Genomic DNA, 24,040 nt, shown 5'->3' on the forward strand with positions numbered 1-24,040 from the left:
TTTGAACTTAGAGAGTTACTTTTGATATAGCAGGAATACAGAACTTTTCTTAGCCTAAGAGCTACATTCTGTTCTGAACAATCTCCCAGATGCCACAGGCAAAAATGGGCAGAACAATGAATGCTTTTTTTAAAACCTCTGTACAGCAGGTTGGTGTTTTTTTTAAAAAAAAAACCTATACACCTCTCTAGCCTTCATCTGGACAAGCAAGAGGCACTTGCAGAGTTCAAGCGCATATTCCAGCCAGGCAAAAACCCTCAAGGAGAATGCAAGGCAGGGCCAGTCGCAGGTGTGGCTGGAGAGGCAATGTGGTCTGAGGAGAGTCCTGGGGGCCAAATCGAGAGGCATTCGGCCCCAGGGTCTGAGATTCCTCACTCCTGCAATATATTGAATTGAAATTGAAATTGAAACTGACACAGAATGTCCTATTCGGTGCATTTTAATTTTTATTTTACATTCAATATTATTTACATTGCTGAGATTACACGTTGGAGTTTGCATGGTGAAATTTGGGGTGACTCTTATGGACGTGCAGTAGGTGGTGATGATAGTTGCTACTAAGAGAAGACCAAAAAGCAATGCTAATTCTTAAATTGTTCTTAAAACAATGGTCACATCATTTCTGTGCATGTCTTTGGCAGAACAGAACACAATAAGAACCTGCAGGATCAGGCCAATGGCCCATCTAGTGCAGCTGTGGGACCAGATGCCTTTGATTCCCAGCAACTGGTATCTGGATACATAATGGTTAACCAAATCAAGGGTATAAAAGCTATCTAACTTGAGAGACATAGGCAGCTCACCTTATACCAAGTCCAACCACTGGTCCACATAGATCAGCACTGTTTGCACCAACCTTCGCCAGCCAAGTATCCTCCAAATATTCTGAACCACAAATCCCATTATCCCTGACTATGGATGGATCTGATAGGATTTATCATCCTCAACTTCTGGTTGGCAGAGACTGATCTCCCCTGACTGGCATCAGAGCTCACGGGTTCCAGGCAGGGAGTCTCTCTCTCAGCCCTACCTGGAGATGCCAGGGAGTGGACCTGAGACCTTCTGCATGACAGACAGGTGCCCTACACCTGAGCTACAGCCATCCCCTTCATTTTCCTCTCCTCTTTCGGGATGAGAGCGTATAGCCAGGGCAGGGAACATTTTCCAGCCCCAGGCCCACTCTCCCTCTGGGGCAACCTTCTGAGGGACGCATGCCTGCAGTGTGTGGGGCCTGGAGAGTTCTGCATGCCAAGCAGCTGCTCTGCCCCTGAGCCCCCTCCTTGGCCCTCCTCGGACGCACGGAGGCAGAGAGGAACGGGACGCTCCTCGGCAGATGTCGCCAGGAGGGGGCGCCCTTGAGCCAAGGAGGCCGGCGACCGAGGCGAGAGGCCACAGCTGGGCAGAGGCCAACAGCAAGGTGAGCCGGTTTGGGAATTAGGGGTGGAGAGGGCGACGTATGGTGCGTGTTTAAAACAGAGTCCACAAACCCGCTTTTAAAAGCCCGCAGTCCTTGGCGTCTGGACTGGCAGGTGATGCCATTGCGCCCCACTGGCGGAGTCTGCCGTCCCTTGCTGCCAGGTAAGCGCCGCCTTCCGCTCTCTGGCGCGCCCGAGAGCATGAGGCTCTTTATCTCGGGGTGGCTTAAGCTTGGGGGTCCGGCCTTGGTGGGACCCGCTGCGCCCCACTAGGGAACGCGCAGCACTGCAACCACCTTGCCCTCTATCCGCTCGGGGGTCTCTGGGGTTTGGCGAGCGGCGAGAGTGAGCAGGCGCCTCAGGTCCCTCCTCATCTCCCCACGTTGGGCAGGTCAAACTTTGCAAAAAGGGACCGGAACGAGAACACCAAAGCCCGTTTTGCTCTGACCCCCAGCTCCCTTTCCCTCCCTCCGCCGCCTTCTTCTTGTTAGAGAACAGACAAAAGTTTGGTCTCCCCCCACCCACCCTTTCACCTTCGCCTTCTGCATCCCTAGCATCCTTTCTTTGGTGATTCCTACCCGCCTCCCAATTCGTATTCAGCCCATTGCTTCGCTTTCCCGTTGCGCTCCAGCTGTGCGTTAAAATATACGCGCGCGCCGTAGTGAACAGGGAGCTGATGAATTAAGAGTCCACTGGCCTTTTTTTATTATTATTCTGCACAGTTTTAATAAGAAGCATAAATAAGGACTGTGTGGGTGGTTTTCTCGCAAGTATTTATTCTCCATCGGCGGTTGCGGCGCTCATTTGGTCTCCTCGCTTCAGGATCCAAGTAAATGTTGGTTTCCCACCCTCACTTTCACTCTCAATCACCTTCTTAGGCCACTTCCTTCATCTACTTGGTGCAGAAGGCTCTTAGCTGCAAAAGTCCATTCATTCTCTCATACACTCTTAAACTTGCCACTCTGGGCGTTTCTGCACAATAATGGAAACCTGTCTCCAAGGTCGAGTTTGTTTGTTTTTTTATTTTTATTTTTTGTTTTTTGTTTTGGTAATTGCAACAAAAATTTAATATCCCACCTTCCCAGAATAGTGGATTGCTGCAATGTGTTCATGGGGCTGCCCTGGGAGATGACCTGGGAGCTCCAATCGGTGCAGAACATGAGTGCCTTAATGCTAACTGGTCCAGCCAGATGGGATCATGTTGCACCAATTCTGAAAGATGCCCGTTCGCCTCAGAGCTGCTGTTGCTGTCCTTTAAAGCTCTGAATGGCTTGGGACCCAAATGCCTGAAGAAGAGCTTTTCCCTATAGCAGCCTGCCTATCTTCAGAGGAGAATATTCTCCATGCCCTGCTCCTGGGTGAAGTTTGTTGGGTGGCAACAGACAATCTCACCTTCTCCAAAGGGTCTTCCTTCTAGGGGTGCAACTGGCACCAATGTGACAATCATATCTGCACCAGGTTAGACATCATTGACTTGCCTGGGAATTTTAAAGTTCAGGGTTTGAATAGCAACTAGTACAGGCATCCCCAACCTGTGGCCCTCCAGATGTTTTGGCCTACAACTCCCATGATCCCTAGCTAACAGGACCAGTGGTCAAGGATGATGGGAATTGTAGTCCAAAAATCTGGAGGGCCAAAGGTTGGGGATGCCTGATCTAGTCCCTTCTGCTTGTTTCTAACTGCATGGATAACTCATTTGGTTAGATTGTGGTGCTGATAATGCCAGGGTTGCAGGTTCAATCCCCGTAAGGAAAAGCTGCATATTCCTGCATTGCAGGGGGTTGGACTAGATGATCTTTCAGTTCCCTTCCAACTCTATGATTCTATGTCTATTCCTCTGTTGTTGTTTTTTACGGTTATATGGGTTTATTGTTAATTGTAGTCACATATACACCAGGGACGGGGGTGGTGCTGTGGTCTAAACCACTGGCTCTCTTGGGCTTGCCAATCAGAAGATCAGTGGTTCAAATCTGTGTGATGGGATGAGCTTCTGATGCTCTGTCCCAGCTTCTACCAACCTTGCAGTTCGAAAGCATACCAGTGCAAGTAGTTAAATGGGTACCACTGTGGCACTCGTCACATTGTCCCGTTGCACCAGAAGCGGTTTAGTCATGCTGGCCACATAACCTGGAAAGCTGTCTGTGGACAAACACCGGCTCCCTCGGCCTGAAAAGCGAGATGAGCACCACACCCCATAGTCACCTTTTGACGGGACTTAAATGTCCAGGGGTCCTTTACCTTTTACATCTACACCATAAATTTTAAACACATTTGAAGCATATGGCTTTGCCTCCACCAAAGAATCCTGGGAACTGTAGCTCGCTAAGGCTGCTGGGAATTGTTGTTTTCAGAGTGGCAAACTACGGCTCCCATGGTACTTTGAGGAGGAAGCCATATGCTTCAAATCTATGGCATGCATGGGACCCATATTATATTGGATTGGTTTGCTTCATTTTTATTTACTTTTGTATACTGTCTTGGGATCTCTGTAGAGGGGCAGGCCAAAAGCATTTGCAATAAACTAAGGAAATGAATAAGGGAGGAGGGGATATCCTTACTGCCCTCACAAATCAACCGACCTCCTTTCCCCTGCCCCCACCCAACCGCCACCAAGTTTGTGCTCCCTGCTGTCAGTTATACACTGGAAAAGCACACAGTAACGTGGCATGCTTGAGTAAGCTGCAAAGTGATGCTAAGTGGGTTTTCTCAGAAGTAAGTTCCATTCAGTTTCAAGGGGAATTACTCCCAGGCATAAGATCACTGCGTTAAAAGCAAATTAACGAGCCGTGGGCTAAAGAGGCAGCAAACAACAAATAATCCCTAAACGTCCACTGAATTAAAGAGAGACCTGTGAGTCTTGTTGTCTTTCTCTCCAAGAGAAAGGAATGACAGGAGTAATAATAATAAAATGTACTTAAATGAAACTCAGGAAACCAGTGTGCATGTGTTCAATACTGTGTTATATGTGCGCTACACGAGCATTTGCAATTCATATGTAGGAAGTGGCATGCAGGAGTTTTTCTTCAGCCACATGTATGTGTGCATGAGATGTGAGCAATGTATCTCGTGTGCATGGACACAGAGGCTGCTGGAGGGGCGGCAACCAGGAGCAAATGGTGCAGAGCTGTAGAGACACCCTTCTGACACCAGCTCTGCAGCCACTTACTGGAACAGTGTAGGAAGAAAGGCTTCATTAACTACAAACCCCCAAATTTGGGAGCACCTCCAAACCTGTGCCAGTGTTGGATTTTGGGGTGTTAACTATGAACCCCGGTTTGATGTCTCAGTTAAGTTTGGGGGTGTTGCAGAATGTGAGGGATTCACTGCAAAATGACTGCAAAGCTTTGGCATGGGTTTGGAGGGGATCCCAAATTTTGAGGCCTGTGGTTAATGAAGCTTTGGAGAAGGGCAAGGCAGTAGCAAGGTTGGGGGCTGTGTGAGCACACCGAGGGAGCCAAGCCAGCATCTGCTGACCTCTGGTGTTCCCACCCATGCAGGCCTTGCCACCCTGCTGTGCCCACATGGCATTCTGGTAAGCAGCAGTGATGCTGGTGTCAGGAGGATACCACTCTGTGGCACCCCCTCACCTGCCCTGCATCTGACATCATATATGATGTCAGGGGTGCACCAGGTAAAGCTGCAGCTGGGCCAAAGGGGGTTTGCAGATACCGCCAATCAGCTGATCAGTAGCACCTGCAAAGCCAGCTTTGCCACCGGCAATGGTCAGGTGGTCATTGGGGCTACTGTGCAGGGAGCTATGCAAAAACCGGTCAAGTGAAGTCATTGTGATGTCAGGTGATTGACAGGGAGGTGGGTGACTGGGGGCATGGGCATAGCCAGGATTTTTGTTGGGGGGCAGGCCTTTGGTTGGGGAGCAGAACCTCAGTTAGCTATGTATTTTTCTTGATTTAGTGGGGCAGCTGCCCCTCCCTGCCCCGCCCCGGCTATGCCCATGGCTGGGGGTGGAAGAGATAAGGATCCAGCCCACCAGCTGGGTGTGTATCACCCAAGACCAAAGGAAGTGTTATTCTTGCTTCAGAACTGCAATTGATACTGAAATCCATGTGGATTTGATCAATTGCTTAACAAAGACATACTCATACCATTACCCGACTAAGATTCCTTATAGCGCGTGACAGCCCTATCACAGAAGCAGTCTTTGGATGTCTGCAGCCCGTGTAAAAGGTGGAAAGAAGGCTGGATATTCATGCCTAGGTGCCAATTAGACTCTGTAGAAGGAGCTCTTTTTGTCCTCTTGCCTGGCTGATATGAATAAACAGGGTGAGAGGAGTTTGCTTTTTTTCATAACTGATGCATGAAAGTACAAGGCAGCATCCTATCAGGGCTCGGAATGGAATGCAAGAGAAACTTCTGTGGCACAGATGTTAAACAGACGATGATTGGAAGAGCTGCAGATCAGGCCCACCATAGGTCTCACTTAATTTTCTGCCTGTCGTCCGTGTGCTAAAATGCCTGGTCATGTGATAGGCATGGCACAGAAGAATAGGGGGAGCTCAAAACCCTGTGGACAATTTTAGTCCTATCAGGGCCGGCTCTACTGTTAGGCAGAGTAAGTCATCTTAAGCTGCAAATTTTCATGGTCAGAGAACAAACTGTCCATGTTAGTTGATTTATTAGTGTATTTTTACTGCCAGGGAAGGGGAGAGGTGCTTGTGGGATGTTCTGCTGTAGGTACCAAAATAACTTACGGCCTTGGGTATTATGCACCTTGACTTGGGGTATGTTCACATTTCTTCCTTAGGAGCACAGTGAAGTTGTTTTCCCCTAGTACATTTCGCAACTCTTCCCCTCCCCACCCCATCACATCATCAGCATGGCTTGATCAGTGTCAGATTAATTTCTGTTCATGTACACACTGGGGGCATTAAGCAGGGTGGTCACCCGTAAGCAAAGGTGTTCACACCTTGCCCAGAAACAAATTAAGAATGGCCTAAGAACTCCAGCAAGGATGCGGGTGGCGCTGTGGGTCAGTGGCGTAGCGTGGGTTGTCAGCACCCGGGGCAAGCAAGTAATTTGCGCCCCTAACCCGTGGATTTGCGCCCCCTAACCCGTGGATTTGCACCCCCTAACCCTAACCCCCAGATGTTGCGCCCGGTGCGGTTGCCCCCCCCCTGCACCCCCACGCTACGCCACTGCTGTGGGTTAAACCACAGAGCCTAGGACTTGCTGATCAGAAGGTCGGCGGTTTGAATCCCCATGACAGGGTGAGCTCCCGTTGCTCAGTCCCTGCTCCTGCCAACCTAGCAGTTCGAAAGCACGTCAAAGTGCAAGTAGATAAATAGATACCGCTCCGGCGGAAGGTAAACGGTGTTTCTGTGTGCTGCTCTGGTTCGCCAGAAGCAGCTTAGTCATGCTGGCCACATGACCAGGCTGTGCGCCGGCTCCCTTGGCCAATAAAGCGAGATGAGCGCTGCAACCCCAGAGTTGGTCACGACTGGACCTAATGGTCCAGGGGTCCCTTTACCTTTAAGAACTCCAGCTGGTTTGAGAAACAAGGCATCAGGCAGAAATATCTGCTAACAAAGTCCAAGATACATATGCACTTTGGATAACATGATGCAACCACAGGTTAAAAACTCAGCACTGAAAACACAGTGAATGCTCAGTCAACAGGAGTGTGAACACAACCAGGGAGGGGGGCAGGCAGGATGCCTTTTGCTATAGTGCATCAGGCAACAAAATGTGTTGGGTCGGCTTATTATGATGTTTTGAGAGAGGGAGAGAATGTACTAAAGAAACAACAACTCCATGGAAAAAGGGGTGGGAAGTTGACAAAAATGAGAGAAAAGATGAAATTGTGTTTTGACTGTACAGGGTAGGAAAAACTAATGACAAAGAGTCAGCTATTTGCCTTAGGATATGCTTCAGACTATCAGTTTCCCCTAATATGCCTCCTTTATCTTATTTTCCTTACATAAGATCAGAGATACATTCTTCTCCCCACCCCCACCCCCTGGCAACAAGAGCATTATGTTTAAAAACAATACAACACCAATGGCCCTTCAGCACAATGAGATTTTATAAGTTTAGAATAGAGTTAAGCAGAAATTTCTCAGAAGACTTCCTCCCCCCCCCCACCCCTGAGAAAATTTGTGATATATTTTTTTTTCTTTTTTCCCATGGGGCGGGGGGGGGGGAGGTAGAAGCATTTTGTAGAAGTTTCTCAAAATATTTTCTACCACTTCTCTGCAGAATTTATCCTCCCCCTGGAGAAATTTGGTGGAACGGTTCCCCACAATTTCTCTGCCACCAAATGGTGGGGTAGATCTTGAGGGACCATTTGCTCACAGCTGTAGTCTGGAAGGTTGTGGACTCTCCTTCCTTGGAGGTTTTTAAGCAGAGCTTGGGTGGTCATCTGTCGTGAATGTTTTAGTTGAGATTCCTGCATCACAGGCAGTTGGACTAGATAACTCTTGGGGGGTCCCTTCCAACTTTCCAATTCTATGACTCTATGGTCTTTCAAAGTGGGATCCTGTCTGACTATTGTGTGTCCCTGGTATCATCTGGATCAGAGGTTAACAACGTGGTGCCCGTGGGCACAATGGCACCCTCGAAGTTTTCCCCCAGTGCCCATGAAATCTTAGAGCCTCCAAAACTAATCACTGCTTCCTTTCCCAGGTCATGAGGTGGCTACCTTTTTCTTCCTGGAAAAGTACATAGAACTGAAAGAGGAAGGTGTAAGAGTGAAACTCTAGTCTTTCCCACTTCCTGTTTTAGTTTTATGTCCTTTTCAGGCTCAGATACATTTTTCTCAGGCTTTTACCCAAATCCTGTGGGAAAACAAAGCATGCATACACACTTTCTCTCTTTCTGTCTCTTGGAGGGGACAGGAGAGAGAAGCGGATATGGAGGAGGTTTGAGAGAAGTGCCCAGAGGAGGCAGCTCACTGCACTCACTCAGAAATCCTTAAAAGGCCTAAAAATTGGCAGTCCCTCTTCTAGATTATTGGTGTTTTAGGGTTGAGATAGGACAGGAATGTAGGGCAAGGGAACAAGGGCCGCTGGTGGAGTGTTCAACATACATTCGCATAACTGGATACGCTTTTTCGTGTCACAGTTAAAAGAATGTGAGCTGTGAGCTAAAGGAGTGCTGGAGATTTTTGCACTCTTCAGCACTGTGCACATCCAACAAGTGCAGGCACTTATGGCAAGTCACAGCTGGCCGAGCTGTGGAAGGATTTCTGTCTGGGAATGTCGTATGAGGAACTCCAACCTGAGCGAAAACAGGCATATGTGGTTGGTATGTTTGTATTTGCTTGCAAGCTAGACCGCAGCTTGACTGTGTATGCAGCTCTACATCAGTAAAAGCACTTGGAGGAACAATCTGGCCATTGACTCTCAGCTTAACTAACCTCGCATGGCAGTTGTGCGAGGATGAAGCGGGGAGCAGAGAACTGACTCTGCAGGTAGAACATCTCTGTGCACAGGTGACACGCCACGTTAGGAAGGAAGAAGCGCTCGCTCACATCCACCTTCCTGCAAAAACCACCCAACGAGCGCCACAGGTATCTTCATTCACACGTTCAGGCGAAGCACCGCTCTCGCGTGTCGCTGGCGAAAACTCCCCCGCAGCAGCCGCCGCCACGCGCGTGCAGGGCGCGTGGCGAGTCTGGGGACGGGGGTGGGAGGATCTTGCATGCTGATAAGGTGCGCGTGTGCGTCCGTCCGCGCGGAGGGGGTGGGCTGGAGCGCTGACTGGCACCTCGCCACCTTCCCTCAGCGAGCAAGAGAGCGAGCGAGCAAGCTGCGGCTCCCTCAGCCGCGGTAGCGCCGAGAGGAAATCCGGCAAAGAGCTCCCTCAGCCAGTCGAAAAGGGGCGAAGCCGCTCGCTCTTTTTCTCTCTCTCTCTCAGGGAGCTGCCGCAGCCGGCGCGCTTCGAGTCCCAAAGTCGAACCGAAGTGGAGAAACGCGCGGGAAAGGCGAGCGGCGGCGACCCTTTGGCCCGCCTGTCCCTTCCGCCACCCAGGGCAGCATGAGGAGGGGCTGCTTGCCTGCTGCCGCTGCCGCCGCTTCCAGCGTCGGAGAAGGAGCGCAGGGACGCCGCCGAAGCCGAAGGAGAGGCGGGGAAGGCGCGCCGAGGAGGCAGCTCGCTCGTGGCCCCGCCGCGCTCTGAGGGGACGCCGCTCGCCGCCTTTTCTCCTCGCTGCTGCTGTTGCCGCTGCCTCTCCTCCTCCTCCTCCTCCTCCTCCTCGCTGGGCGCGTGTCTGTCTGCTTGCTCGCTCGCTCGCTCTCCGGCTCCCTCGCCCGCGACTCCTTCCTTCCAAGGGGGGCGCCGGCTGCTGCTCTTCGCCGCCGCCGCGCTGCATGGGGCGCGAGCGCTCGGCGCTTTCCAGATATGGTCAAGGCGGCGTCGGGGGTGGAGGTGGCGCTGCCGGCCGCGGCGGGCTCTCTGTGATCGCCGGCACCCGAGGAGGGGGGCCCGGCGGCGGGAGGAAGAAGCGGACCCGCTGAAGGAAGGCGAGGAGCAACAGCGGCGGCGGCGGCGGCGGCGCTTGCCTACTCCTGCCCACAACCAGCCAGCCAGCCAGCCGGGGAGCGGCGGGCGAGCAACTCTGTCTGCAGGTAGGTAAGGAGCGGAAGCAGGAAGAGGCTTTTGTGTCCCGCCGACAGGGCTGCTCGGTGGCCAGGAGCGACCCGGCAGGAGCCTCCGCCGCCCCTCCGGGTGGGCCCTCGCCGCCTGCCGCGCGCGCTCGCCCGACCTCTCCGAGATAGGGCGGGCACCTTGCAAAGAGCGGCTGGGTGCATGGACGGAGGAGGAGGGATGAATGGACCGGGAGGGACCGATGGCTTCTCCGTCTCCCCTCGGCTGGCTGGTGGGCAGCCATCACGCGCAGGCAGCACCTGTGCCGAGGACCCCACACCCATTGCAGTGTGCGCGGAAATCTGCCTTCTCGAGAGGGGAGGGGAGCACTAGCGTAACCGGGGGGGGGGGGGGAGAGAGAGAGAGAGAGAGAGAAGGCGCTGGGCTCAAAAGCTGATCTTGCAAAAGCGGCGAGGGTGCCTGGCCAGGGGCTGTGGTGGGCTCCCAGGGACAGGTGGGGTGCGGAGATGCCCTTTCTCGGAGATGCTCAGAGAGAGAAACGAGTGATGGGGTGGGGTTGGGGAGGGGGCGCCAGGCGGGATGCTTAGGGATGCTTAAGTCTGGTCCTCCTCCTTAGGCAAGGTTCCCTATCCGGTGTGTGTGTGTGTGTTGCCCGCGCCTCTCCGCAAACACGCCCCCTTTGCCCACCCTCTCTCCCCTCCTCCCGCTGCTCCCTGCGTGGCTGCCCAGGGTGGGAACTTCCCAGGCACCTCGTGCTGCTTGCAGGGATCTCCCCGGCGACCGAGGGAGGGACCTGTTGCTGCAGAGGAGGTAAAAATACACATTTTTTATTTTTTAAAAAAATCTGATTTCAGTATATATGATGAAGGAGATTCTGCTCGGGCTTCGGAGGATGCTGCTGTAGCGGCAGCGGCGGCGGCGGCTGCCTCTGGCGTGTCCGCTCCATTGACAGCGCTGCAGCCCGGATGATGAATGGCTGGGAGCGGAGATTCGTATTTCCCTCTTCCGTCGGCGGGAGGGAGAGGAACCAGCCCGGGTGGCTTTTGGGGTGTGATTGGTTTTGTGTGCAAGGGGAAGCGAACGGCGCTGGGCGTCTTCAGCCAGGGAAAGGGCACCCCTCTCCCGCAGTAAATGGGAGGCAGAGGGGTGGAGACTGCGCCGGTGGCTGGAGGGTCTGCATATGCAGAGCGTATCAGGAAAAGGATGATTATTATTATTTTTTAAAAAAACGCTGCAGTTTCTAGGCAAACTCGTCGTCTTATTCTTAGCAACTGCTCTGTGACCAGCAAAGGAAAAGCGGTGTGTGTGTGTGTTGAGAGAGAGAGAGATCGTGTGTGCAGGCAGCACGGTTCTGGATGGGAACCAGAGTTTGCCTGGAAAGGGAGAGAAACCATAGCTTGGAACCTCGTGCGATTCTTGCATCTCATTTCAGCGATGGGGAGGAAAGGGCTGATGCCGTCAAAGTGGGTGGGTGGGTGGGAGGGAGAGGTGTCCTGGTTGAGGGATAAGCCAGAGGCTATCGGGATCCAGGTATCTCTTTCTAGCATGACTGTAGAACACACCCACCTAAAGGAATCTCCCTTTCCATGCCCCTGCCGCTCCCTCCTACATAGGTCAATGTGGTAGCGGATGGATAGAACAGCTGCATTGGGACCACTGCATGGGTGGGTGGGGTGGAGTGTGCTTATGGGTGTCCTCCTGCCTTCCTGCATGGTTGAGAGACATGAGGTGCACATCTCCTTCCTTGAGCCTCCCCTGAACTTAAGCAACTGTGGGATGACAACCTTGGGATGCAAAGGGGGAGCCTTTCGCGTCTCCTGCAAACAGTCTCTTTGCGGCTGCATTTTTAATTTTTTCTTAATCATGGCATTGACTTAAATGTGCTAAAGCATTTAACTACAAAGAGATGGGGGGAATGCGTACACGAAAAGCCATAGTGGAGCCATTCACGGCTGTAGCAGCACCGCTATAGTTTCCATGGCTGTGGGAAGGTGGCTTTTAGCCTTGCGCCAGCCATGCTGGGGATCTGTGGGTGAGCATTTGCATGGTATTCCCTGCCGTGTATATAGAAGTGCAGGTTAGAGATGGCTATTTCAAGCAAGGTGCTTGAAGCAGCAAAAGAAGTAGCCCAAGTGGCTTCGAGCAACATGCTGTCCGAAAGCATCTGCAGGTGTTTCTTGAAGCAGGTTGTCAGAAATAGGCGTGCCGAACTTGTGCTTGTGTGCCTGGGTGGGGAGAGAGAGCTCCGCACATACCGAAACCTGCAGACTTTCAGCAAGGGAAAAGCACCTCCGAAATAGCCCTAATTGTACATCACACAAGGTTTCTAATGAGCAAGGCAAGGTAGCAGGGAGAAATATAGTGAAGACCCTGGAACAAAAAACCAGCATGTTAGAGAGAGGGTGGAAAGCTTAGTGATGAGAAAATGCCATTTCTCAAGCACAGCATGGGAGCAAGTAGAGGGTTAACTGGAAAATGTTCTTCCACGGGGGCTCACTCTAATTTTCTTCATTTTTCCACAACAGTTGCTCAGTCTGACAAGCAAACGCAAACTGCTGCCTTTGTAGCACTTGTTAATTTTGCTTGATTTAGCATGTTTGCTGTTGGACGAAAATCGATTTTTCTTTTTCCTGCACAGCAAATTCGCTGGCTCCCCACAACACACACTTTCCCTTTAGATATTAACTTAAGTCTCTTCCTCAGGCAAAGAAAATAATTAGAGACACCTGCAGCCCTGATTGAGTTCTAATTCTCTTTCCAAGCAATGCAGGATTCGTACTATTAGGAACTCCATTATTGTCAAGAAACACATTGCGCAGGTTTCATCTTCTAGGTGGAGGCATGAATGCATCTTACCAGTAGTTTTAGTTTAATTCTTTAATAGCAGCCTGGCTGATTTTTTAATATCCTGGTTGTGCAAAGCAACCTTTCCAACAGGGGTAGGTTGTATAGTAGCAGCAAACTGCCAAAACACACTACCAATCGTGTAAACAGATGGGGGAAGAGCCTTACTTTCTAAAAAGAAGGAAAGCCATAATAACATACAAAAGGGTTAGCTCTAGTGGATGCAATTAATTTTGCTGCTCTCTTTGTTCCAGCTTTATAGGCAGTCTGTTCAAATCCATCCAGGTGCGCAGGACCGATTTCTCTCTTTCTGTCTTCTCATCATCTTTAATCAGCTAGGTGGTTCAGTGACATTTTTTTTCTCCCACTTCCATCTGCCGAATCCTTCTGCAACCTGAACAAATTTTATACAGTATATTCCCAAGGTGTTCAGGAGGCTGTTTTTTTAAATAATGCTAAATTCTACTACCCCAGCTCCACACTTTTCTATGGAGCTGCCCAGATCCTTCTTCCCATGGGACGAAGTCGTTCTTGCTGGCACCCCATAACAGGGGTTCCCAGAGCCTCATGGTCCTTCTGTGTCCTTCTGTGTCAGAAAACATCAGAATTGTGTGCTGGCTGGGCTTAGCCTAGCAGTCCGTCTAGTTCAGCGTTTTGACAGCAACCGGCCAGATGCTTAAAGCACCAATGTTGGAAAGATTCCAGGTGCTTCAATTTTTTTATTTTTATTTAAAAAGCCAGCCGTTGTAGCGCCTAGAAAATGCAACATAGGCAGCCCAATAAAATGCATGCGTCTTCAGAAAAAGCCCCACGGAGTTCACAGTGGGGTTTACTCCCACGATGCAGCGAAGGCAAAGGGGGCACTGCCCCACCAACTCCAGTGTTTGCTTGGCCAGCCCCCACCTGCTTGCCTTCTTTCTGACAAGCAGCTCAGGGGGTGGCACAACCTGTCCGCTTCCTCCTTCTCAGTGTTGCCCTTGTAGAACTCAGCAAAGAGGACGGCAACACTAGAATTAGTTGGCTCTGCCTGTCACTGGCTCCACCTACCGTTCAGGCTTCTTGCCTTGTGCCTTATCAGTTCCAATGCGCATCTCTTGCCACTGCTCCCACGTAAGTGCATACGATTGCATTCAGTGCCGAGTGCCACAAAATCTGCAGCCTATGTTGGGCACCTAAACATTTTATCTTGGTTCTCAATTTGTAATTTGATTGCTACACCCCTCCTCCTTTTTCTTCAGATCTGCTTAGAGAAATTATTAGCCTTGATGTGATAGAGATAGCCCACTTTCTGTCATTGTTACCCATTATCTGGTAGTTAGACGTAAGCAGTCCTGATAAATTAAGATTCTGAGTTTGTCTTTCACCTGGCCACTGCTGTATCTGTGTGCTGCACCAGGGCAGCATGGAAAAATGAAGACAGGCATCTCAGCAAGCAGTGTTCACTGTTTTTCTTGGTTCTGGGTGTGCTAAGAATAATGATACTCATAGAACTTGTTTTATACCAGGATTGACTATTTCATAGAGTTGGAAAGGACCACGAGGGTCATCTAGTCCAACCACTTGCCAGTCAGGAATCTTTTGCCTGACGTGAGACTCGAACCCTTGGCCCTGAGATTAAGAGCCTCATGCTCTACCAACTGAGCTATCAGCATTTTATATATTGCATCTGCTGAGCATCCCAAGGTTTCTCATGTACTCTCTCAGTAGAAAAACAACAGATTTATGATGCTATGCTTGTTTATTAAGAAAGCACACTTACTGCTTCTGTGTCTCTCTACCCCAACATTGTCTGTGACTTTCACTCCTTCAGCTGCACCACCTTTACCCACCTGAAGGCCTCCTGTTCCCCTCAAAGAAATCTACCCTTTCTTCGTTGCTGCCATTCATGCCTGGAAGTGCCTTTCAGAATGTCTCTGTGGCTCCACCTCTTGTACTCCTCAAAACCCACCTCTTCTGTGAAGACTATATGGCAACCAAGCCTATGGAGGCTTGACTGAAATAAGCACATATTCCTTCCCCTTCTCTCTCTTTTTCTTTCCTTTCACTATTGTCTCATTTGCTTTGAATTACAGGGTTACCGTACAATGAAGTTATCCCATTCGCTTCTACCTGCACAATGGAGCTTTTTCCTCATGCACACTCCCCAAATCTGCTCCGGAGGGGTGGGGGAAGGTGACACCAGAACAGATGGGGATGGGCACACTGGTAGAGGAAGGGGGAAGTTTTGTTGTGCAGGCATGGAAGTCCTTGTGTGGTGTAGTGGTTAAGAGCGGTAGACTCATAATCCGGTGAACTAGGTTCGCTTCCCTGCTCCTCCACATGCAGCTGCTGGGTGACCTTGGGCTAGTCACACTTCTTTGAAGTCTCTCAGCCTCATTCACCTCTCAGAGTGTTTGTTGTTGGGGAGGAAGGGAAAGGAGATTGTTAGCCGCTTTGAGACTCCTTCTGTAGTGATAAAGCGGGATATTAAATCCAAACTCTTCTTCTTCTTCTAATGGGACAACTTTGTTGCATAGAGCTGCTAGATTGCAAACTCCTTGGGGCAGGGACATAGCTCCTTGCACTTTTAAAAGATCCGAGTGCTGGATAAATAATCATAACAGGCATTCTTCTTCTAAAGAGCATAAAAATAGCCCTACTAGATCAGGCCAAAGGGTGATCTAGTCTAGCATCGTGTTCCCACGGTGGCCAACCAGAAGCTGGCAAGCAGGACCAGAGTGCAACCGTTCTCATTCTTATCATGCCCCTTTAAATGTAGTGTGACTTTCATTTATGAGTAAGCACACTTGGTTGGGGTTGCAAAATTAGATCAAGGCAGATTTTAATATTAGTGGCCTTTATTAAATTTGTATAGTGCTCTTCATCTGAAGATCACAGGGTGTTTCGCAACATAAAAATACGAATGAGAACACAAAATACGTAGTAAAACAAAATAAAAAACAAGGAACAAATCAATAACCCCCACCTCCCACAAACACATTTAAAACGCCATAGAATGTTAGTCAGCCCAAGGCCAGTTGAAGAGAAATGTTTCCGCCTGGCTCCTAAAGCTGAAGGCACGAAGTGGGGAGAAGCATTTCATGAATGGGGAGCCTGCCACAGAAAAAGCTCGTTCTCATATTGCCGCCCTTTGGGACTCTTGCGGAGGAGGCACATGAATAAGGGCGTTCAGTGATGGTTGCAGGGGTCCAGGTTGGCTCATATGGGGAGAGAGGTGGTCCGTGTAACACACAGTTCTCGGGAAGCCTCCTCCACAAAAGGTCTAGGGCAGGGGCCAGCAAGGTTTACCTCGCTTGGGCCGGTTCACTCCAGTGGAGATCTCTCTGTGGGCCAGATTACGCATGCATGGCTATGATTTCCAGCGTCTGTGCATGCACAGACACGATTTATGGCACCACAGAAGCGAGTCTCTACACCGTGCTGCACCGGTTTAGTGCAGCGCGCAGGGACTTGCCGAGTGAGCGGCTCAGTTCGTGGACGGCTCCTGGGCTGGTTAAATGACCCCCGTGGGCCGCTTGTGGCTCATGGGCCTTAGGTTGCCAACCCCTGGTCTAGGGAGTGGCAACAGAAGAGCAAGTCTTTTCTGCAGTGGCTCCCCACTTCTGGAATGCTCACCCCAGGGAGGCTTGCCTGGTGCCATCATTGCATATCTTTAGGTGTCAGCCAGGCAAAAACATTCCTTATCTCTTAGGCTTTTGGCTAATTAAACAATCTATGTCCTTTGAATTGTGTGTGTCTTTGCGGTGGGGGGGTAATAATTATTATCTCAAATTCTGAGTAGGTACATATGAGAGGAAGTGGTTTTTCAGGTAATCTGGCCCCAAGCCATTAAGGGATTTAAATGACAGGAGTTTTGAAGTGGCCTACAAAATGGACTGTGGAAAATCCAGTGGAAATGATGATCTGCTGATGGAATATGTTCAAATCTTCAAATCCTTAAGGAGTACCATAACCCTTAAGTAATTCTTGCAGTGAATGCTAGCATTGGTCTTTGTGGCTGCTCCTTCTGAATGCTGAAGTAGCTGCCAATTTTCATCTGCTGCCACTATTATTTCCTTTTGACACTCCTGTCCAATTATCTGGGACACCATGCCAAAAGAAGTGGGGCCCCTATGCTGAACCAGATTCTGGGTTCTATTACGTAGGTAGTGTGCCTTTGTCTGTCACTATTCACACAGAAAGGTGAGCACAGACTTATTCAGACGCAGCCCCTAATTTCCTACTATTCCATCCTGCCGTTGCATCTTTCCGCAGTAGAAACATTATTTTGCAAATTTGTAAAACCTTTTACAAATCAAACTCTATTCCAAACCACATTGCAATGCAGTCAGAGCCTTTAGTGTTCTACAAGCAGTTCAGCATATGCTCAAGCGAAAGTGGTGCTGGGTGCAGAATTCAGCTCCTTGAGAATCACAGCCTTAATTTAGAAACAAAACCCAAACATTTCCAGTCTTTAAGGCTGTGAATAAAGGCTTGAAAGTGTGTGGGCAATGTGGTAAAATTCAAGAACCGGAACAGTGACTGAATAAGTGACGCAGGTATCGTTGCTGGTTCTCTGTACTATTCCTTCCTCCTCCTCTATGCCTAGCTGAATAATTTTTTTGCAAAATAAGCATAATATTAACAATGATTTGCATAATTTAGACTTGTTCAACATTCTTTGACGTAGAATTTGGTGCAAATTGAGCTCCCGTTGCTCTGTCCCAGCTTCTGCCAACCTAGCAGTTTGAAAGCACACCAGTGCAAGTAGATAATAGGGTACCACTGTGGTGGAAAGGTAAACGGCAGTTCCATGCGCTCTGGCTTCCATTACGGTATCCCATTGCATCAGAAGTGGCTTAGTCATGCTGGCCACATGACTTGGAAAGCTTTCTGTGGACAAACACCAGATCTCTAGGCCTGAAAGCGAGATGAACGCTGCAACCCCTTTGACTGGACTTAACTGTTCAGGGGTCCTTTACCCTTTTATCTTTACCTAGGGTGGTGATGGGTGCCAAGCAAGCAAGCAAACAAGGAGGCAAGCAAATAAATAAATAAATAAATAGCTTTTTTATCCATCCAAGTTCTCAGCTTTGCCTGCCTGACTGATGCTCCGGTGTTCCAAAGCTTTAACTTATTAACTATTGTTCATAGATGCACAGCTGCCTTTCCATTTTGGCTGCTGATTTTATTTTGAAAGGTTCCTGGAGAAAGAATCAGACACGGTGATATGAAGAGAAAGAACAAAAAGATCAGTCATGGTTTCATAATCGTTTAAACATTTTGAAATGTTCTGTTCGGGAAACATAAGATAGCCCTGAGATGTTTTGCATTGGGGTTGCCTTCATTGAAGTCCGGTGCCTTTTGCCCATTTTTGGGAAATGTTTGGGTGGTTATTTTTATATCACCTTTTGCTTGATTTCAGTGCCATGGAAGTCATATTGATGGGAAGATTGCAGAGGTTTGCATATGCATGTTGTGTGACTCCTAGGCTAGCGATAGGTTAAAGAACCAAGAAGGGAGGCGGGAGAAATGCTCTGTGCACCAATGGATGGCTGAAAGTTAGCAGTACTGGCATCTATCAACTTCACCATGCCTATGCTCATATTTGGTAAAGTCTGCCAATTTTCATCACTGTGGTTATGCTAATAATATGCTCCTCCAGCATCTGATAAAACCATCTCAATTCCCTGGTGATTTTTGGGGCGAGGTGCAGAAGAGCCCAGAAGGGTAAATGTTTATAGGAGAAACCTACCATAGCAACAGAGTTGTCATTAGTTGTCTGCTTGGGATCAGAGTGAGGCCAATTCAGGAGATGCTATTTTATGCAGTTAGCTTCCAGCAGCAATGCAATTCTTACCGGGCGGGGGGTGAGTTTTGGAATGGCGAATTTCAGTGCTGAACCAGGAATGTAGGAAGACTCAGTTTGGATAATCCCCAAATTGGAAATGTTCCAATTAAGATTTGCAGTGGCTTTAATTATTATTATTATTATTATTATTATTATTATTATTATTATTATTATTTTATTTCTATAACACCATATATGCACATTACACTTTACAAATAACTGGCTTGGCACGTGCAGGATCTTCCCATGAGGAGATTGCTATCAGAAATAGGCTGAGAGAAACAACAGAGGAAATGGGGACATAAGGGCCAGGCCAGGCTGAGGAATCAAGCATATGTGTATAATTTTATTAATTTAGCAAAAAATTATATGACACTTAAGTTACTTACATCAGCATTTTAGTGTGAATTTTTCCTAACATGCACATTTTTGTATGCAATTTTGCTTGAAATACATATTTTTAGCAAAACAATTTCCCCCAATATAATGCACTCTCTTACATCACTTTGACTTTATATGCATATTTATGCATATTTTAACCTAGTACGTACAATTTTGTACCCATCGCTTGACTGAAGAACTGCATTGCAAAATTCAAAAGAATGCCTGTTTCAAAGGAAGGCTGTGTTTTTTGGTTCACGTGTTATTTCAGGCTAGGCATGTTCTCCTTTAAATGCAAACAGAGTTGAATTCCTTCGCCATCCCTATTTCCCACCCAGGTCAGCTCTCTAATCCGTTATCAGAGAAAACACTATATATTTGCAGCAAAAGAGTTAAAAGAGTTACCTTGAAGGAAAATGGTCTGAGCACAAGAAGTCTGTAATAATAATAATAATAATAATAATAATAATAATAATAATAATAATAAATTATTATACTGGACTTGTTCTATCATGGTGCTGCTGGAGTAACTATGATGTGGTTGGAATTAGTAGAAGGATTTCACTGGGTAAATCTAATTCAGTTGCAGTACAGTACCTGCTTAACCTGGGGGTAAGTCCCACTGAGTTCAAGTTGACATGTATATAGGATTGAAGTTTTCTGATTTCTCCTTAGAACTAATAGGCTACTGTGCTGTGAGCAAGGCTTTTATAACTAGCTCTGAATTTACTGTAACAACGTGAATTGGAAGTATCACTTCACGGCAAGGTTAGCACAGTTTAACATCTCTGGTGTAGATGCTGGCTGCGTTACAGCTGCTGTATGCTTAGCATGTTTTCTGGAGAAAGCTTCAGTAGAAATCCACATCATGGTTTCTGCACAGCCATTTTTAGTAGCTCCTTGTATTGCCAATTCTTTTAATTGTAATTGTAGTACACCTGTGTACTCTCTTACCTGTGGAACGCCCTCCCAGGGGAGGCTTGGCTGGCGCCTGCCTCCTTATCCTTCTGTCACCCGGCAAAGACTAAATAAAAAATAAATCCAAGATTTTTAACCCTTTCATTCTTTCTGGGTATAATTGACCATAGCAACAACCAATAAAAATAGTGACGTTTATTGCAAACGTATCTTTTTCTCTCTCTCAGGCCTTCCTAAATCAGTCCATTCTGTTTCTCCAGCTTTTAATTATTGCTGACTTAATTGTTTTTAGCAAAAAAAAAAAAAGCCAACCACACATTTAATATGGTTTGTATTCTGTTTTATATTCAATTTTTGCGTATTGCTCTGGTGTTCTTTGAATGTAAAGGTAAAGGGACCCCTGACCATTAGGTCCAGTGGTGGCTGACTGGGGTTGCAGCACTCATATCGCTTTATTGGCCGAGGCAGCCAGCGTACAGCTTCCGGGTCATGTGGCCAGCATGACTAAGCTGCTTCTGGCGAACCAGAGCAGCACACAAAACACCGTTTACCTTCCCGCCGGTGTGGTACCTATTTATCTACTTGCACTTTGACATGCTTTCGAACTGCTAGGTTGGCAGGAGCAGGGACTGAGCAACGGGAGCTCACCCCGTCATGGGGATTCGAACCACCGACCTTCTGATCGGCAAGCCCTAGGCTCTGTGGTTTAACCCACAGCGCCACCCGCATCCTCTTTGAATGTAGAGCTGACTATAAATTCTGAAACAAACAAATAGGAACATAAGAACACGTCTTATACCAAGTCAGACCTTTGGTCAATTTAGCTCAGTATTGCCTAAAACAGCAGGATAAAACCACTCAAATAGCAGTCCACAGAAAATGTAATATGAAATAATGAACAGGGACATTTAAAAACTCCAGCCCAACATCATTAATTAAAAGCAGATGGGAACAAAGTAATATATTTAGCGGTTTTTAAACAGGCTTTAAAAAGGAAGGCACATGTGCCTCCTGCAGAAGGGAGCTCCCACAAAGGTGGGGCCGCCACAGAAAAGGCTCTGTTCTTTATGCCTCCATCCTTGATGGTTGACCTTGATAGCAAACCTATGAGCAGGGCCAGTTGGTTGACCGGCAGGGTCTGCTAGTCGGTTTGAGCCCTGATGAAAACAAAATGCTTTTTTGTTGCAGCTCTGATTAATTGTACTGCATGAAGTTAATTAACTGTATTGTATAGTTGGCATACATGCACAACACACCACAATGTGGCAGAATGTCATCAAAGCTACAAGAACCACTGCATCTTGGATTGTCACAGTATACAATGTACATAACAGCAAAGCTGGAAAAACAGCAGTGAGCATCAAATTTTTAGACATCAGCCCTGCAGAGGGACGGAAAGTAGGTCAAAATTCTTAGGTGTCAGAGCCAAATTTGAAGGCAGCTGGTTGACCAGCTGTTTAGGATTTTTCCAGCATTGCCTAAGACATTGCCTTCCTCTCTATTTCCTATTGTATTATTTGGAATTGACTAAAAAAAAACCCCACTCACTTAATAATATCTTCTATGTCCCAAATAAATCCAAGACAGCTAGGGTGCATCGTGAGATGGTCTGGACGACTCCGCTGGAGTCATGACAAAACCAGTTGTGAGTATTTTTCACAAGTGTTGTAAAGCTATGGCTATGTCGTATGCTTATTTTCAGTGGAGGAGTTCCAGTTGAATTCAGTGAGCTTACATCTGAGTAAACATGGAGAGAATCTAGCTGCAAGTTATTAGCTGTGCAATGATACATTTATGTAAAGGTAAGGTAAAGGGACCCCTGACCATTAGGTCCAGTCGTGACTGACTCTGGGGTTGCGCCGCTCATCTCGCTTTATTGGCCTGGGGAGCCAGCGTACAGCTTCCGGGTCATGTGGCCAGCACGACTAAGCCGCTTCTGGCGACCCAGAGCAGTGCACGGAAATGCCGTTTACCTTCCCACCGGAGCGGTACCTATTTATCTACTTGCACTTTGATGTGCTTTCGAACTGCTAGGTGGGCAGGAGCAGGAACCGAGCAATGGGAGCTCACCCTGTCTCAGGGATTTGAACCGGCGACCTTCTGATCAGCAAGTCCTAGGCTCTGTGGTTTAACCCACAGCGCCACCCGTGTCCCTATGATACATTTATGTACTATGCTCAAAATTATTCCTCCCAGGGAGGTAGGTATAGGTTTGCAGCCTTAGACTGCCACTTGCGGTTCAGTAAAGTGTTCAGAGAGTTATGTTTTGGCTGTTTTTAATTTGGGCATTAATTGTGGTTTTTTTATATATATATAAATATTTATTAAGATTTTTTGTAAATCAACATTAATTGTGTTTTAAAGATGTATTGTAATCTATGACTGCCAGTCTTATGTTTTCAGAAGATGTTCTTAAAAGCAACAATGATAAATCCTTGATATAGTCTCATAGTCACTCGGACAGAGCATGTCTGTTGCAATTTCAGCCACCTTGGTTCAGGGATTTGGAAAGAGAGTCAGGATTGTCAAAACAGGACATTGTATATGCTGCCGTTATGTGAGCTGCAGCAGAATGGAAACAAGAAACTAAGGCTGTGTTCACACTACACCTTTCAGGTACATTTGAAGCTGTAGTTTGCTAAGGTTTGCTTATTTCAGAAGCAGAAAACACAGGAGTGGCATGTCGGGGTAGAGAAGGGACTTTCTATTGATCACAGGGAGCGGCTTCCTTCTGCACTAGGACATTGTTTCATCTAGTACAGCACTGTCTACTCCGGCTGTGGACCAGCTCTCTGAGGTCTCAGGCTGAGATCCCTTCCCTTGCCCTGCTGCCACCAATGCCAGCAATTGAACCCGGGCCCTTCTGCATGCAAATATTGTGCTTTACCACAGAACTGTGGCTCCGGTCAAGGGATGGGAATTCCAGGGACGGGGCTTCAGCGTCCTGCATAGACCCTTGCACCCCTGCCCTCGTGAATCGACAGAAACAAAATGAATAATGCAGGATTAGCAAATCTGCTTGATTTGCATCATGTATGCAAGGTGCATAATTCAGCATTGCTCTATTTAGGGCAGGCTGCATGGAGACCCGCAATGTGCATGCTGATTTCCACCTCACCCCCCTTCCTCAAACCCCTTTTGCCATTTGCTCTAAAATTATTTCTTCTTGCTGTGTCAGTTGACGTATAAGATCTCTTTTTCACATGATCTTTTTTTTTTTTACATGCAACCTGTCAGACTGTGCATCAAAAAGACGGCAAAGATGATACAATATATTTTGTGGCTTGCTTCTGCCTATTGAAATTTGTTTTAGAAGAATTTGTACATTAAAAGGGCTCGTGGGAATAAGGATCCAAATGAAAGTTCAGGTGCTTTATTAATCTGTTCCAACACAGCTGTGCCGGCTGAGGGTACCTGTGCCAAATCCTTTTAAGGCAGTGGAGCTGGTCCAGACCGTGATGAGGCTCTGCTCTTCTTCACAACCTTACGCAGTGACCCCAAGTGTAATAATTCCTCTTGAACCATCTGCTTCCCATTCTTGCCAGAGGGTTTTCTGCGGAACTCTTGCCTAAGTTCTGGATAAATGTAGGACACACAAGAATATCCGAACAGGCCTTGTCAGCAGAATCATCTTAAGGGAGATCTTGCAATATTGCATTGCTCCTTGAAACACATGGCTTCCCACAGATACTGAAAATTACAGGCAAGCCTGTGCTCTATTCGTTTGCTTTCAAAATAATTTTTATTTGAGTAACTGCACGTGTAAACAAAACCATGCAGATGGACTTCCATAAGCTTCTTAAATATAAAACGCATGTATTGCAAACTCTTAAATGGGTTTCATGCATGGATGTACACATGAACACACAAACGCACACAAATATGCAAGATTTATCTGTTAGAGAAAGCTGATTCACAATATATGATGCAACTGGAGCCCAAAATTCACTTAATGTTGCAAATGTTATTGGGCTATGTTTGGACGGCTGAGTGTTAGTTGTTTAGATTCAGCTAGTGAAGCTCATTGAGAGGTGTCTACTTTTTGGGGTAAAAAAGCATCATCTGCAGCAAAATGGAACAGGACTATTGC

The 24,040-nt window shown here is 47.8% G+C and overlaps 1 protein-coding gene across 13 annotated transcripts in view; it reads left to right on the top strand.

Moving 5' to 3' along the window:
- SLC8A1 (solute carrier family 8 member A1) overlaps window positions 1–24,040 on the top strand; it is a 301,989-nt gene that overhangs the window by 27,523 nt on the left and 250,426 nt on the right. For 3 of the 13 annotated variants that reach the window (XM_083733164.1, XM_083733170.1, XM_083733173.1), the window contains exon 1: window positions 1,503–1,578. The exons of 5 other annotated variants lie outside the window; for them this stretch is intronic. In XM_083733164.1, the coding sequence (XP_083589290.1) occupies window positions 1,533–1,578 (46 nt within the window). In that variant the 5' untranslated portion in view covers window positions 1,503–1,532. Of the gene's footprint in view, window positions 1–1,502; window positions 1,579–9,062; window positions 9,998–10,674; window positions 10,788–24,040 lie in introns of those variants that run through there. 5 more of the 13 variants (XM_083733168.1, XM_083733166.1, XM_083733165.1 and 2 more) reach the window with 4 other exon arrangements.

Source organism: Podarcis gaigeae (genome assembly GCF_964106915.1).
Source record: "Podarcis gaigeae genome assembly, chromosome: 3".
In the NCBI taxonomy this organism is placed as follows: Eukaryota; Metazoa; Chordata; class Lepidosauria; order Squamata; family Lacertidae; genus Podarcis; species Podarcis gaigeae.